This window comes from Colobus angolensis, unplaced genomic scaffold (genome assembly GCF_000951035.1).
Source record: "Colobus angolensis palliatus isolate OR3802 unplaced genomic scaffold, Cang.pa_1.0 Scaffold133, whole genome shotgun sequence".
Lineage (NCBI taxonomy): Eukaryota > Metazoa > Chordata > Mammalia > Primates > Cercopithecidae > Colobus > Colobus angolensis.
This window is the reverse complement of record NW_012114411.1, coordinates 1,294,404-1,312,221: the sequence shown is the minus strand read 5'-3', so window position 1 is coordinate 1,312,221 and position 17,818 is coordinate 1,294,404. Positions and strand designations below refer to the sequence as shown.

Here is a 17,818-nt window from a genome sequence, read left to right as displayed (position 1 = left end):
ACTGTGCATAGTTTTTTTACTTAGGTAATTCAAACATTCATTGCCTCTAAACTGGATTTTGTGATTAATTTGCCTGACAAATCTCATACAATGTCCCCCAACAGTTAATCCCACCCTAATTCCTCTCTGAATTACTAAAAATTCTTAATGAGTGTGGTCCACGTAAATGAGGTGTTCTGTTTTTTGTTTCGAGACAGAGTCTTGCGCCTTGTCACCCAGGCTGGAGTGCAGTGGCACGACCTCAGCTCATTGCAACCTCTGCCTTTCGGGCTCAAACGATTTTCCTGCCTCAGTCTCCTGAGTAGCTACGACTATAGGTGCCTGACACCACGCACAGCTAATTTTTATATTTTTAGTAGACATTGGGTTTCACCATGTTGGCCAAGCTGGTCTTGAACTCCTGACTTCAAATGATCCGCCTGCCTCTGCCTCCCAAAGTGCGGGTATTACAGGTGTGAGCCACCATGCTGGGCCAATGAGGTTTTTTTTTGTTTTGTAACACAAAAGAGGGAGGAATTCCTTGACAGAAAAGCTCAGGGAGGGGCAGGGGTAGCGGTGTCCTCATATGACTTCCAGGCTTTGTTCTAAGGTTGGTTTTGTTCCAGACATTTTTATGTTTTTATGTCAACCCTTATTTACGATAACTTTTATTGGTTAGTATACAACCCCAAGTTGCTTAGAAAGGCAAATTCTAAATCAGCTTGAACATTACCTCATAAAATTAAAGACCATCTGTAGAGACACAGTGATGAACTGATATAGATATCCACAGAGAAACCACGTGTACTGAAGACCTATTATTGTGAGATTACTTACTACACTTTTCTCCTTCACTACTCACTATAATCCTCTAACGAAAATATTATCCCCATTTTCCCATTATGGAAACTGGTACTCAGAGAAGCCCAGTTATTTGCCCCAGTTCACCCGGCTAATAAGAGGCAGAGCCGAGGTGGACACATTTGAGGTGCTTTAACTGATATTTGGTTATCGTTCCATAAACACAAAACTTAAACAAGTAGATCCATATAGCTTTGGATTTGAGTATTAGTAGATTTTGCATTACCAGTGAAAAAACACACATTTAAATACACAGCTAACATTTTGTGGGGCATTTGGTCGCCACTGAAATCTCATAATCTTCCAACTATGCAATAATATTTGATGAGAAAGTGATGCACCTGTATCTTTATAGAGCAGACTTCGCATAAAGCAAAGTCACAAGAACTTCTAGGCCGTGCTCCCAAATTTGGGGAGAACTAGTGCTCTCTAGGAAAAACCAGAAATACGGCAAATTGTAACGCAAAGAGAAGAACAAGGAACTAGAAAAGATGACACTTAAGTAACTCGAGTTAACATGGAACCGAGCAGTCAAAAACTTCTTTGACTTATATCACGGCTGACTATAACGTATAAATCTCTAAAACTGCTAGTCACCACCTAGAACTGCCATTTGACAGATAGCAATCATACATATGCTTCTGGCATAGACAGCTTTAAAATATTTATACGAAAATATCATAACCTACAAAAATATTTTGAAGATCATGAAAGGTTAACTAAATGCACCGACGAACACTTATTTGCATCCTAACATGATCCCAAGTTAATGTGTTGTTTAAACATTCATAAGGAAAATAAGAATCTATGGAAAAGAAATTGTGAGCCTAATTATCAATTCTACACACCCTTGACAATCCCAAGTCTGAAAATCATTAATAAATCATGAAATTAAGTCTATATTCTAATCTTCAACAAAAATCTCCTCAGTCGGTAAACTTAATCATATGATGTTCCAGCATTTATTCATTCAGGTAATGGTTAAAGCATAATATTCTGACACAGTTTCTATCAGTTAAGTCTACTCAATGCAGCCCTGGGATATTCATAGGAACCATATTGCTTAGAGTAAAGCACTTATGCAGGCAGGGAGGCTAATTTCAGCTTAAATTTTTAAAAATACATGTTCAAGTAAAGTCTCTATTCGAGTATCTGGCTTTCTGATTTCTTCCCTCTTTTAGTAATCTCCAGTGTTAATGGAATGCAAAAATAACCTAATAAGGGGGATAATGTCATGGTCTGACGCCAATTATACTTCTCTTACGTCTGGCGCAAATTCCCTTTTCAATCACATGTGCTCTTATCTGTCAAAGGAAGAGTACAAGGGAAGAAACGGGTATACACAGTTACCATCTGCTTCCCTCCCCCGGCATCCCTGGAAAGGATGACAAGGGTGGGAGTTTCTCCTAGAGACAGGAGCAAAGTGTACCTTACAGTGGGCCCACTAAAGTGTCTTCAGGCAGCCACATTTGGCCCTGACATATTAGAAAGCAATACAAACATCCTGCAGTAGGAACATCACATTCACTGCTGAGGCTCTAGGTTATTAGTCCAGTCCAGCAGCTGCAGGCTGGTTCAAGGGAGGCCTGTAGACTCCTGTGGGCAGGCCACCGTCTTTAGTTGGATACAGGCCTCTCTAGTATCCCACGGGCCTCCCTGCTCCCTACTACCTTACCTGGCCCACTTCAGTCATTTCTTTTCCCACCTGATCCCTTTAGACATTGGAGTTTGCAAATTGGTTCAAAACTCATCAGTCAAACAAGGTACTTACAGCTGCATGACCAAGTACAAGTGATTTGGGCTTTCATAAATGTCTTCCAGGGCAACAATATTTTCATGCTTAATCCTGAAAAAAAAAAATAGACACACAAAATAGTAAGTACAGTTAGATAGGAAAACGTTTCAAAATAGACAGCACTGCAGCAAAAAGTTACAAAACAGAATCCAAACTCCTGAACAAAAACATCTCAGACTTCAGGATCTTGTCCCCAAACTTTTTCCAGACCCATTTCCTAACAGTCCTTCCCTGGTCTCCACTCCTCTTCGTTCCTAAGGCTCAATACCCTACAGTTTAGCAAGAGTGGATTAACTATTGTTGCTTCACGTGAATCCCAGAAATGGGCCAAACCTGCCCACATCCTATTATCTTGCAGGGCCCAACTCAGAGGGCTGGGCCACTGCGCAGAATTGTTCCCTCTTGTGTTGTCTCCCAGTGGCCATCACGGACTTGCCTGACCACTTAATTATATGAAAATCTGTCCCCCCGTGACAGGCATATGTCAGGGAGCAGGGAGACCTGGTAAAACACTGGAGAATATATATGTTCCAGGGAACAGTTTCTCTGGCATGTTCATGGGTCCAGTGTAAGGAAAAAAAACCAACCTGACTCCCTCATTGGGGTTCATGTCCCCCCACTCCACCCCACTACCAAATGTCACTTCGGCTTCCCAAGCAAACTAGATCAGTGCTACTCAAAGTGTGGTTCTCAAACAGGTAGCACCAGTATCTCCAAAGAGCTTAGTAGAAATGCAAATTCTCAGGCCCTACGACAAGCACAGAGTATACAAGTTGAGGGCAGAGCCCAGAAATCAGTATTGTAATAAGATGCTGAGATAATCTACACGTGCAAACTAGAGCTTGAGAAATACCGTATGAGACCAGCACTGCTCAAACTTCAACGTGCAAATGAATCGCCTGGGGATCTGGCTCCACTGCAGGCCCTGAGTCAGCAGGTTTGGCTGGGGCCTTGGAGGCTGCATGTCTAACCAGCTCCCAGGAGATACCGGTGCTGCTGACCTACAGACCCCACTCTGAACAACTAAGTCCTAACTAAAGAACCAGGGCAACATTTAAGTCTCTAATCCATCTTGAATTAATCTTCATATAAGGAGTAAGGAAAGGATCCAGTTTCAGCTTTCTACTTATGGCTAGCCAATTTTCCCAGCACCATTTATTAAATAGGGAATCCTTTCCCCATTTCTTGTTTCTCTCAGGTTTGTCAAAGATCAGATGGCTGTAGATGTGTGGTATTATTTCTGAGGACTCTGTTTTGTTCCATTGGTCTATATCTCTGTTTTGGTACCAGTACCATGCTGTTTTGGTTACTGTAGCCTTGTAGTATAGTTTGAAGTCAGGTAGCGGGATGCCTCATAAATGTTAGACCTAATACCATAAAAACCCTAGAAGAAAACCTAGGTAGTACCATTCAGGACATAGGCATGGGCAAGGACTTCATGTCTAAAACACCAAAAGCAACGGCAGCAAAAGCCAAAATTGACAAATGGGATCTAATTAAACTAAAGAGCTTCTGCACAGCAAAAGAAACTACCATCAGAGTGAACAGGCAACCTACAGAATGGGAGAAAATTTTTGCAATCTACTCATCTGACAAAGGGCTAATATCCAGAATCTACAAAGAACTCAAACAAATATACAAGAAGAAAACAAACAACCCCATCAAAAAGTGGGCAAAGGATATGAACAGACATTTCTCAAAAGAAGACATTCATACAGCCAACAGACACATGAAAAAATGCTCATCATCACTGGCCGTCAGAGAAATGCAAATCAAAACCACAATGAGATACCATCTCACACCCGTTAGAATGGCAATCATTAAAAAGTCAGGAAACAACAGGTGCTGCAGAGGATGTGGAGAAATAGGAACCCTTTTACACTGTTGGTGGGATTGTAAACTAGTTCAACCATTATGGAAAACACTATGGCAATTCCTCAAGGATCTAGAACTAGATGTACCATATGACCCAGCCATCCCACTACTGGGTATATACCCAAAGGATTATAAATCATGCTACTATAAAGACACATGCACACGTATGTTTATTGCGGCACTATTCACAATAGCAAAGACTTGGAATCAACCCAAATGTCCATCTGTGACAGACTGGATTAAGAAAATGTGGCACATATACACCATGGAATACTATGTAGCCATAAAAAAGGATGAGTTTGCGTCCTTTGTAGGGACATGGATGCAGCTGGAAACCATCATTCTTAGCAAACTATCACAAGAACAGAAAACCAAACACCGCATGTTCTCACTCACAGGTGGAAACTGAACAATGAGATCACTTGGACTCGGGAAGGGGAACATCACACACCGGGGCCTATCATGGGGAGGGGGGAGGGGGGGGGGGGAGGGATTGCATTGGGAGTTATACCTGATATAAATGATGAATTGATGGGTGCTGACGAGTTGATGGGTGCAGCACACCAACATGGCACAAGTATACATATGTAACAAACCTGCACGTTATGCACATGTACCCTAGAACTTAAAGTATAATAAAAAAAAAAAAAAAAAAAGAACCAGGGCAGAAGGAAACAGCCGAATTCTGGCCCTTGGCACTATCCATGAAGAGCAGTTTCTGCTCAGAATATAAGGCTTGATATTATTTAAAGCATTGGACAGAAAAAAAAATATTTCATTACTCAAGGAGATAATTAGCTCTTACCATAAGCCTCTCATTGAAATGACTGCTGAACTATTTAAAGACAAGCACATAACATGCAGATTCTTGTGCACCTCTTGAAAGCCAGAACTACATTATTCATTTTGGTTGGTCCTGGTGCCTAGCACAAATCTGCTTAATAAATGCTTGCTGAATGAATGAATGATATTGAAAGGCTGTTGCCACTAAACAGCAAGAAACTTTATTTAGTTACGAAAAAGGGAAACCATTTTCCTAAATGTGTGATGTCTTCCCTGCAAAAAGAAGAAGGTGGAAAATAAACAAGAATATTATCTTCCTTTTGAGATGAAAGAGAACAAGATAATTAACTAAGACTGCTAAGGTTTTCCTTTGAATCCTATAGCTCGTAGTAGTTAATGCAGTTGTTTTGTAGGAACTAAAACAATAGATTATACTAAATTCACATTCCACCTGATTCCAAAGAATAGAGTCTAATTATTTGTCAGCCATAGTTTCTACACAGCCTGAGCAAGATACTATCAGCCATATAGCATATGAGCCAAATAAACTATGCCACCAAGGAAACCAAGAGAGCTTAACTTGAGACTACCAAGATGCTACAAATCATGGCATTATCACTATTGGATATACCTAAAAGAATATGCCCACAAAAAGTAGGCATTATGTAGATTTTCCCTTTTTGGAAAAATTGTTGTAATTTGCCATTGGAATCAATCACATGGTCATAAACATTTTCTTTTAGTCCAGCTCATTTGAGAGTTAATGAAGAGCCTAGATTTCTGGAGAAATAGGAGGAATGGGATTATATGAAGAGTGACCAGAGAAAATGCCTGGCACACAGTTACATCTGAATTGTAGCAACATGGTGAATACTTCTGCAGTTTAAGTACATCCCAAGTATTGCATGGTTGTTTATCTGAAATTCAGATGAAACTGGGCAAGTTGTATTTTCACGTGCTAAATCCAATCATTCTGCTTACATCACTCAGTCTCTAAATTGGGTTTAGAGATTGGCACCTGCAGCCCTAGCTTGCCTTGGAGGTTGAGTCAAGAAGGCTGTCTTAGCCCCAGAGTTCAGTCATTCATTCAGATTCAACAATAATGCAAAGAATCAAGTCTGTACAAAGCACTTGCCTAGCCAACGTGGCGGACCCCAATAAATTAGGACTACAGTCCCCTCCTTTGATATATGGGATAGAGAATTAAAGCCTATTTAACCTGCTATGTCTTACATGAGTGCTGACTAGAAATTGCTTTTAAGTCATTGCAGCGTTCCAAAGAAGTACTGCACACAGCAGGGACAATCAAAATAGCAGTTTCACAGTGGCTGGAAAGACATTTTATTAATATCTCTCCATCAACCAATCAAACAATTGTCATTTGCTGCATTTCTGCTATGTGTCTGGAAGAAAAGAAAAGTAAAAAATAAGTTTTGCTATCAAAAACCTTATCATCTAGGCAGAGAAACTCAGGAAGAAATTAGAAAAGAATCAAATGCTAAAATCTGTAGAACTGCCTTTAAGTTCAGAGAAAGCAAAGCCCTGAATGGGTCAGAATTATGAAGAAGGCCTCAAGAAGATGATGGGAGTTGAGCTGGAATGAGTAATGTTTGAATAAGCATACTTGAGAAATTCCAAATAAATCCAAAAATGGCCTCTTAATGTCTCTCAAGAAAAGTGGTTTAATTAACTTGGAGCTGTTCAAACATGGTTAAAAAAAATTATTCTGGCCTCCCACATCTGTTCTCAGGTACTTTATTCCACCCTCACATTCCTTACAATATGCAAAGCTGAACGTAAAGTTTTAACATTATTTCAGTGCATGAGTTATTTTCAAAAAATGCCATATGACTATCCATGCATTGAGGACTAGGGCACAAGCACCAACTGAGGACCTATTCCATGCAAAGGCTCACTTCATGCTCAATTCCCTCTTTTCATCATTCATTCAATAAATATCTGTTGGGCACTTGCCATGTACCAGGCACAGTCCTAGGTACTCTGAATTTGGTGGAGAGCGAGACACAAGAAAGGCAGTCTCAGTCCTCCTGGTGCTCATGCAGAGGCTAGAGCTAGAACACTTCTCAGGCAGTCTGTCTCATGTTTACCAGAGATCAGCTTCCTGGTCATTAGTAATGACTCCTAGGACCAACAGACAACTAGCTTCCACCTTCTTCCCATATATCCTGCACAGATTTGAGGGACATAATGCCTCTGCTTAGTCTTCTCATCGCTGACCAATCTTCCTACAATCTTCCTTTATATTCTTCTCATTGCTCTATTGTCACTCATTTGTCCAGACTCTAGCATTCAGATCTGGAAATACTGATCCCAGGATAAAATACAGTATCATGAATCTGGTATTAAATAGTAAAGTAGAGGTTGGGCACGGTGGCTCACGCCTGTAATCCCAGCACTCTGGGAGGCCAAGGTGGGTAGGTCACTTGATAGCAGGAGTCCGAGACCAGCCTGGTCAACACGGTGAAACCCCATCCCTACTAAAAATACAAAAATTAGCTGGGCATGGCGGCACGTGCCTATAATCCCAGCTACTTGGAGGCTGAGGCAGGACAATCGTTTGAACCCAGGAGGCGGAGGTTGCAGTGAGCCAAGATCACGCCATTGCACTCCAGCCTGGGCAACAGGAGCAAAACTCTGTCTCAAAAAAAAAAAAAAAAAAAAAAAAAAAAAAAAAAAAAAAAAAAAAAAAAGGAAAGTAGAACTAGTAACCATCACGAGCTGGATATTACACTTCTACCAATAAAACCTAACAAGTTCATTGTTGTAGTTTTGAACCACTGCATAACCACTGGCACACAGAGAATATAAACTCCAGGTAGGTAGGGACTTTTGACTGTTTCACTACTGTCACCCCAGTGCCAAACAAAGAGCATGGCACATAGTTAATTACTGAACATCCAGTTTAGGGCCAATTAAATCACCAGATCATTTTAATTTGAACTTCTAGCAAACACAATCTCCTTTCCTACTCGGGTTGATATTGTGAGAGCTTAATGTCTTCACCTTTAGCTTCATTAAATCTAATCATTCTGGATTCCATGCAGCATTTCAGATGATCAGCAGCGTTCTGAATGCTGATTGACTCATCTATTGCTCTTATTATCCCTCCCAACTTCGGGCCATCTGTGTATTTGGTACATATCCATCCCATGTGTCTTCATTCAAATTCCTAATTAAAATTTTAAATGGAAGGTTACATGTCAGAGCTCCATGGTATTCCACCAGAGACCCCCATCAAGACAACCATGACTTTCATCAGCTGGCTTCGATTGCTGTCTAGCTGCAAACCTAGCAGTACTATCATCTAGCCTGTGTTTTACCATCCCATCCATAAGGAGACAATTAGATGCTTTGCAGAAGTAGAATTCCTCAGCTCTACACATCACATAATACTATTTAAAAGGGAAATGGGATGTTTGGGAAGATTTGTTCCTAGTAAACCCATGTTAGCTCCTAGCAACCACTACAGTCTTTACTAAATGATCACAAACCATCTGCTTAATTTTCTGTTCCAGAATTTTGCTGTGCATTGAAGTCAAGCTTTCCAGTCTATAGATCTCATCTTCTACCCTTTATATGTTTGGGAATTTTGACAACCTCTCTTACATTGTTTTCTTAAACATTTCAGCTGTGACTTTTCTGTGATAAGTGCAATTTCCTCAGTCCCCTGGGATGTCACAAATCTAAACCTAGTGATGAGCTAGTTTTATAACTTTTGTTAGGCCTTGCTTATATTGCTGTTGTATTATACCATTTATTGTTAACTATATGTTAAGACCGTGTTAAGCATTTTTAATTATTTCATTTACTATTAACAAGTCTATGAAGTAGGTATTATTTTCTCAATTTTTAAAAGAGCAGAAAATGAGGAAGGAGACTAAGATCCCATGAGGCTAAGTAAGTATTCCAAGATCACAGAACTCACAATTGTCATTGCTGAGATTCAATCTAAGTCTATTCTCACTCCCAAGCCCATGTTAAAGCAATTATGCTATAACTTAACTAAGTTATGAGAATATCCAAGAGCTCATATTGTTATTTCTATAAAATTATAACATCTAAAGTCAAAGTATTAATATGCCATCATTAACAATATAATATCCACTTCTGTGGGTGCAGAGATTTCTTGAATTATCTTGAATCCAGTGGATGTGCTCAAGATACTCGGTTGTAAACATCCTAACAGATGAAATTCTAGTAGGTCAAACTGAATCAGAAAAAGAGATGTTGAAAAGCAGAAGGAATAGGGAGAAGTCCAGAGTAATTAGAAAGAGCCTCTCCTTAGCCCGTATCTGCTAGTGTCATCAAAAAAGAGAATCAAGTGAACAGAGAAAAGAGGCAGAGATGTCAGTTACAGGCAAATCAAAAATGGAGATTCTGTCAACTTGCACAGTTAAATCCCAGAGGTCAACACTCTTTCCAAAGTATGGCCAAGAGGATCTTCATCCATAAGGGATGTTGACTCTGAAATAGCAAAATGTCCTGAAATGTGCATAATTCAAAGCCATAATAATGTCACTGAAAACAACTTCAGGTGATAAAAAGAACCTCAACTTAATTTTCATCACTTATCATTTACCAGGCCCAAAGTAAGCATGAGCTGACACATCTATATACAGAGAGAAAATGGTTTATATGGTAACCTACACGAAAACCTCCATAATCTCCAATAATGCACAGAAATGGATAGGGGGAAGTGGGTCCAGGCAGAGAGAGTCAAGTTGAATGGGAAACAGCACATGGGCATTGAAGCAGACTTCTGCCCATACAGTAACTGACAGCCAAGCAAGAAAACTCCAGAAAAAGCCAAGAAAGCATTTTAAAATTAATTGATGCATAAAAAATAACTGATACCAAATGTACAAGTAGACCCTGTTACAAAGCCCCCAAGCTTTGTAAGGGAACATCAGGACCCAAAGGGTCAGCCTGCTACTGACTACATGTGCTTCTGTGGAGTGAGAGTAACATCTTCCCCTCCACCCTCATGTTCCCCAGTTCAAGGATCTACAATTTTAACTCCATGGCAAATGTGGAAAATTTACAAAAAAAAGAAAAAGAAAGAAAAAGAAAAGCACAAAAGAGGAGAGGAGAAAAAAAGTTCAGCATTTCTCACTTTTTCCATTCCATCATTTTACTGAGCTCCAGGGCATCCATGGCAGCAATTATGAGGTATTCAGAGGAAGGAAAAGATCACAAAATCCCTTTCCTTGGTATTGCTATTCTCTAGTAATGGGCATTGACCCACCTACATTATGGACGCCAGATGAAGACAAGGGATGGAAGAAAATATAATCGGAAGGGAGAGACAAGAGTGAAACTGATTATAAGACAGGATGAGGTGGGGATAGCGAGGCATCGATTGCCCTGCAATGTGCAAGGAGGAATTTACCTCAATGTGCCGCAATCAGCTTCCAGTCCGTTTTTCAGGCACTTCCGGGTTCGCAGTCTAGTCTGTGAAAGACCTTTCTCCACAGGCAAACGCCATAGAGGACCAAGTCTTTCACCACCCACCACTGTCACTCTAAGCAGCCCAGAAAGTTGAAATTTTATTCACACAAAAAGAGAGGCTGTGGTTCCCTGGCATGGAATTGCCTCAAAAGTATCTGAACGATATTGTGGGGTCTTGGCAAACACTCCTGTTTGTCTAAGTAAACACTTATGTTTTTTTGAAATTGAAAAAAAATCATTTCCTCCTTACTAGGGTCAAATTCTTGTTTTCTCACATTATAAGCAGTGTGGGAAATAATGCTGAGAAAACTGGGATATTGTCAGTCACAAGAACAGTGACAGCACTGAAATATTGGCCAGATGGTATTAAAAGTAATACCTTTCATTTTAATAAACAGGTATATTCGCAGGTGTTATTTCATTCCGCAACAGCCTTATAAAGTAGGCATTATTATTCCTATCTCACAGACGATCATTCACAATTTATAACCACTTAATTGTTCTCCTCAACTCCCTCTGGTCTCAGTCTCTTCCTATCCATTTCCCATGCTGTCTCGTGAGTGATCTCTCCAAAATATAGAGCTGATAAAACTTCTTAGCTTGAAATCCACCTGCTCCCTGTAGTATAGGAGAAAGTTCGAACAATGGCATGGCTTATAAGTCACTTGTTACTTGTGAAATGGGAAAAGTTCCCCTATCCCAGTCACAGGGCGTGCGACAGGGGGAGTGGCTCCCTTCCTCAGTGCCAGCTGTTGATACCCCTCTGGGAGCATGCAGATGGGCAGGTTGCGGGTTTCCGACCCCATAGCAGAATCTAGGGGTGAATGCTTACCGCTCCACAAGCCCCCATGGGCGTGTGTTACAGGGTGCTCTTTTAGTTTTGTCATCTGTAAGCGGCTTGTGTTAATCAGCTCTACTAGACCCTCTGCCTTATCACAAGGACAGAGGGCTTTCTGTATCCTGGGGTTCCTGCCTTGGTGTACTGGAAAAACCGGATCACACGTAGGCTTGGAGAATGAGTGCAAAGTTTTTTATGGAGTGGTAGCTCTTGGTGAGGTGGATGGGGAGGGCAGAAGGGGGATGGAGTGGGAAGGTGGTTTTCTCCTGTAGTCGTGCTGCCCAGCTGCTGGGCTCTCCTCTGACTGCCCTAGCCAAACTCCATATCGTTCTGCCGGTCGATGGCCTGATGGTATCTTCTGGTGCCTGTGTGTCTGCTGGTGCATTCCTCTCGATGTCCAGCCACTTGTGTGCGTGCCCACTAGAGTCTTAGAGTTTTTATAGCCACAGGGTGGGGACATGGTGGGCCAGCGTAGTCTTGGGGAATGCAACATTTGGGAGCAAAAACAGAAATACCTGTCCTCACCTAGTTCCGTGGGCACGGACCTGGGGGTGGAGCTGTAGGCACGGACCATGACCTTCCCTCCCCAGCACTTCCCTCTCCCCATCCCCTATCATTTGGTCTTTACTTGCTCATTCCACATCATCTTCCACCCCTGCCCCACACCAACATTTTACTGAACCCAGGCAGCTCTCGCACACCCCGCCCTCCCCAACTATGCACACCTTCTTCTGAGTGTGCTCATCACTCTCCCATCTTCTTATGAAAATATTCATCCTTTAAGACTCAGTTCTCTATCACCTCCACTGAGAACCCTTTGCTGTTTCTCACAGCTCGCAGCACCCATCACCTTTCCTCTGGGCCACCCCAGTTTTTTGTTTTTTTTTGAGACAGAGTCTCGTTCTGTCACCCAGGTTTTGTATTTTTGGTAGAGATGGGGTTTCACCATGTTGGCCAGGATGGTCTCAATCTCTTGACCTCGTGATCAGCCTGCCTCAGCCTCCCAAAGTGCCAGGATTACAGGCGTGAGCCACTGTGCCTGGCCAGAAAGGTGCTTTTAAAAAGTTCTTGATGAAAATCATTAACAAAGTTCACCAAGTTTACCAAAATATATCCATAAAGGTGCACACAAAAAGAAATGCATACTGATCAGTGGAATTGCACAAGCAATCAAGAGATTAGCTTGCATCTTAGCTCTGATACATCTAACTACAAGACTTTGAACAAGTCATTAAATACTTTCTGATTTGACTTCCTCATTTGTTAAATGAACATCAAAATATGTCATCTTGTTATTTTTCTATCCATATGTATACACATGTGTTTATATAAAAATGTTATATATACACACACACATATGTAACATATTACTCAGTAGTTAGAGATCTTGTGTTACAGACGATAGGCTGCTTAAGGAAATGAGCAGAATTCAAAATTCTAAGCTTCAGATCACCTCTCTTTGCTGCCAGAAGATGGAGCTATACTCAATGGGCAACTAAGGAGCCAAGACTATGATACCTAAATCAACTAAGCTCTTAAGTCTGTAAGCTAGTTTTGTTGTTATTTTTTAAAGATTAAGTACTACATGTTGATACTCGCTGTGAAGTGAATTTTTCCTTGAATCCTTATAAACAAACAAATGACAATAAAAACGCTTGTGCACAAATGGCAGTTTTCTCTTTGAGAGGGTCTCTCTGTCACCCAGGCTGGAGGGCAGTGGTGTGGTTTCAGTTCACTGCAAACCTCGGCCTCCTGGGCTCAAGTGATCCTCCCACCTCAGTCTCCCAAGTAGCTGGGACCACAGGCATTTGCCACCACACCCAGCTAACTTCGGTATCTTTTTGCAGAGACGGGATTTCACCACCTTACCCAGGCTGGTCCTGTGGTATTTTCTTAAGAGCACCCCAGGCCTCCTTAGCACAATGCAGGTACCCGGTGTGGGGGAATAGTCAGCACTCATATGTGTAGGGATGCAGGGCTACAGCCTGTAATGGTCCCACAGGAGGGGCATCAACGAGCCGGTTCTGTCTCTGACCCTATGACCACGTTCTGGCCACACCACCTTCCTGGGTCTCAGTTTCCTTGTCTAGAAATTAACCAGCCAGACCGGAAAGTCTCCAAGGTCGTTTCCAACTCTAACAATCAATGAATCTAAACTTATAATGAGGCAATGTGCATTAAGGTATATATGAGAACCATCAAGTTTGATTCCAAGCCCATATTCAGTGTTGTCTGGAATAGTCCTTGCTACATAGAACCTGGTGACAACTTGTGCATCAATAGGTTCTTCATCTACACAGATAAGTTTGACAGCTGGACACAGAACAGAATGGCTTGAGACATGAAGTTGTTTACACAGAAAAGACCTGCTTTTCCTTTTCCCACATCAGCATCCACAATGCCTGGACCAATACGGAAATGCCCAAGTGATTTATTTGTTCTTGTCTAATGGTTCTAGAGGTCCAGCTAAGGCTTGGTGGTCTTTAGACCAAAGGAGAGATAAGTTAGGTCCAATTCAGTGTGGAAAATCCAGTGCTTGGCACATACCAATACTCAAGGAATGTTCATGAAAGAAAGAAAGAAAGAATGAATGAATGACCAAACAAACAATTAATTCTCGCCTTCCAAAAGTCATACAGACTACAGACATACTAGAAGGGAAAAAGGTTCTAAGATTTGACTGTGTATTTCTTTCCTATTTCTGTTACCATCCATGAAAAGTTACCAGTGAATGGGTGATACAGTTTGAATATTTGTTCTTGTCCAGATCTCATCTTAAATTTTAATCAACAATACTTGAAGGTGGGGTCTGGAGGGCAGTGTTCAAGTCATGGGGGTGGATCCTTCATGACTTGGTGCTGTCTTTGAGACAGTGGCTTCTTGTGTGGCACCCCCCCGCCCCACTCTCTCATGCTCCTGCTTTCGCCATGTGACATGCCTGCTCCCCCTTTGCCTTCCACCATGAGTGTAAGTTTCCTGAGGTCTCCCTAAAAGCCGAGCAGATGCAGGTTCTGCAGTCTGTACGTATAGGAAACATGGTGCTTCCTGTACAGACTGCAGAACCATGAGGCAATTAAACCTCTTTTCTTACAAATTACCCAGTCTCAGTTATTTCTTTTTTTTTTCTTTCTTGAGACAGAGTCTTACTCTGTAGCACAGGCTGGAGTACAGTGGTGTGATCTCGGCTTACTGCAATCTCTGCCTCCTGGGTTCCCGCCATTCTCCTGCCTCAGCCTCCCAAGTAGCTGGGACTATAGACGCCCGCCACCACGCCCGGCTAATTTTTTTGTGTTTTTAGTAGAGACGTGGTTTCACCGCGTTAGCCAGGATGGTCTCGATCTCCTGACCTCATGATCCGCCTACCTCAGCCTCCCAAAGTGCTGGGATTACAGGTGTGAGCCACCACACCCAGCCGGGTATTTCTTTATAAAAATGCAAGAATAGCCTAATCCAGTGGGTCTCAGGCTCGGATACATGCTAGAATTATCTGAGGAGTTCCAAATATACTAATAACTGGACCACTTCTGGAGATTATGATTTAACTGGCCTGCGGTGTGGCCTAAGCATAACAATAGTATCTCCAGTGATTCAAACGTGCAGCCAAGTTTGAGAACCACTGGTAAATCCTTTATTACTAAATGACGGAGAACCTTAGGTCATGGGAAAGGATTCAACTTTAGATACTTCAGACTTGGCAATTTCATGGCTTCCATGCTCATTTTAAATTTATCTAGGTTGAATAAATTTATGTGATAATAAGTCTGATTTTTAAAGGTACGATCCAGGGTGTCCTAAGGATAAAGATTTAAGGCTACATGGTCAACCCATTACTCCTCTCAGGATAAGACTATGAAAAAATAACATTTCTTAGCAAGTATCATAGTATTAGCAACTAATATTTCTTAGCAAGTAGTATTAGTAGTATTTCTTCTACTATTTCTTAGTAAGGCTTTGAAACACTAACACATTTAAAGGAATATTGTCATTTCCTTCTTTTAACCTTTTGGTAACTTTTTGTCGAAGGGTAACATATATTTCTGTGGACATTTTAAACATGAGAATAAGCACCAAGAGTCTTGGAAAACATTAAGGTGCTTACCCGCCTTGGAACAGAGATTAACTCTCGTAGCTTGGATTTCCTAGCTTCACTGATGTGAGAACACACACACCCAAAATCACCTTAGAAAGGGAAATCTCAGAAAGCTGGTTTCAGATTCACTGTGGATGCTTACAATGTGAATTCAGAAGCTATTCCTGTATGAAATACTGTTAATGACACAGAACTGCTGGGGTGTATCCTGCAGCTTCCTCACATACTCTGTACCCCAGACTGAAGATGCTGGGCTTGAATTCAGGAAGCATCTTCGAGGCTTCTAGCTATGAACACTTGCATTTATATGAGGATAAGTCAGTGGAAGGGAACCAAAATAATGCACTGGAATCTAGGGGAAAGGTATTGTTTCTTTTTTCTTTCCTACCACTAATGTCCTGTGCTTTCTCTGTGCTGAGACCCACATGGAAGGGTCCATATTTCACAACTCAAACCCATAACTATGCCAAGCCAACAGGTGCCCTGAATAGCACCTACTGAAATTGGAGGACCCAGGGCTGCTCTTTTATTCAAACTAGTTAATGAAGCATCAGGAACACAGGCCAAAATGGTTCTGGGCATCGCACTAAAGCTACTGGGGTATGGCAACACTTACTTAGAAAGTGGGAAGCCAATTGTAAAAGAAAAAGATGAAATGAAAATAGTAAGATGAAAAAGAGAGAGGGAAGTCTGTTTTGAACAACCATCTAATATCAGTTCACTGTCAGACTTAGGGGGATTGAACTTACACTGCAAAATGTTCCTCATCATTCTAGGAAAGTGCCCACATTCAGAGATGATGGTGCAGAACTGAGTGTTCTTTAATTTTTGCACATCAGTAATTAACACTGTCACACGGTTGGCTCAGATCACACTCAGACTTCAGATAACCAGGCACATTCCAATGGAAGAAAACATCTTTCAAGCACTCATATGTTGAGAATGAATGAGGGTGTTTGTGGTTCATTGTATGCATGTTTTTAAATATAGTATCTTATCTTCTGATCATCTCTATCAGTGTGCATAGTAAGGACAACTCTGTGCTTGGTTTGAATATTTGTTTCTGCCAACACTCACATTGAAATGCAATCCCTAATGTGGCAGTATCGGGAGGTGGGGCCTTTTAGAGGTGACTGAATCATGAGGGTTCTGCCCTTATGAACAACCCATTTGTGGATTAATGGGTCATCACAGCAGTGGGCTGGTGGTTTTTTAAGAGGAAGGGAGACCTAAGCTAGCATATGAGCACACTCAGCCCCCCAGCCATGTGATGACCCACAATGCCTCAGGACTCTGCAGAAAGAGGCCCCCACAGCAAGAAGGTTCTCACTAGATGCAGCCCCTCCACCTTGGACTTCCCAGCCTCCACAGTTGTAAGAAATAAAGAAAAGGTTCTTTATAAATTACCCAGTTTCAGCTATTTTGTTACAAGTTACGGAAAACGAACTAAGACACTGTATTCTTTCTTAAGAAAGAATGAATTTCTTCATAACTGAGATTAGAGTCGCAATTAGCAAGAGCAGCATGTTTTGCTTTGTTGATTTTTTTTTAAACGAGGGGTGTATAATACACATCCACCTCTCCAAATTGCAGTTTTATGATAGATCAGTGTTAAATGCTGAGGTGGTCTGAGCTTATGCTTTTATTATATCCTGCTAATAAAAGATTATGATCACGGATGTCAACTCAAGAAACTTCCCAGTGTGACCTCCAGGGCTATTTGCAAATTGTCAGGAATGACATTACAAATAGGTTGTGGCTAATAAAGTTTTCTATCCCAGAGTTTACAGGGAATTTACAAAAGCAATTGTGTCAAGAAGGATGAGGGGCCAGAAGAAATCCAGCCACATGGAATGTCCCTGACCATGACCCAAGGGTAGCCAGGGAGACAGAGTGTGGCCATTGCTGCTCTCCTGCGTTCAGCAGCACAGCCGATGTGCCCAGGTGGTGGCTGTAGTCTGCAAGTCAAAGAGCAGGGAGGGCTGGGCCAGGCTGAGATCACACTGGGGCCACTGAGTATCTTGTAGGCAGCGCCAGGCATAAAGATCTTTTCCTCCAAGCATCAGATCATATTAGTCCCGTGGCTGGATTCCATTAAGGTCACTTCTGACCAGTGCTTTTTCAGTCT

At 41.6% G+C, this 17,818-nt stretch overlaps 1 protein-coding gene across 1 annotated transcript in view; it reads right to left on the bottom strand.

Moving 5' to 3' along the window:
• The window catches only part of CAMK1D (calcium/calmodulin-dependent protein kinase ID), a 293,634-nt gene that overhangs the window by 162,272 nt on the left and 113,544 nt on the right, over positions 1-17,818 (bottom strand). The window contains exon 3 of the mRNA XM_011934228.1: positions 2,612-2,686. Within this exon, the coding sequence (XP_011789618.1) occupies positions 2,612-2,619 (8 nt within the window). The 5' untranslated portion in view covers positions 2,620-2,686. The remainder of the gene's footprint in view (positions 1-2,611; positions 2,687-17,818) is intronic.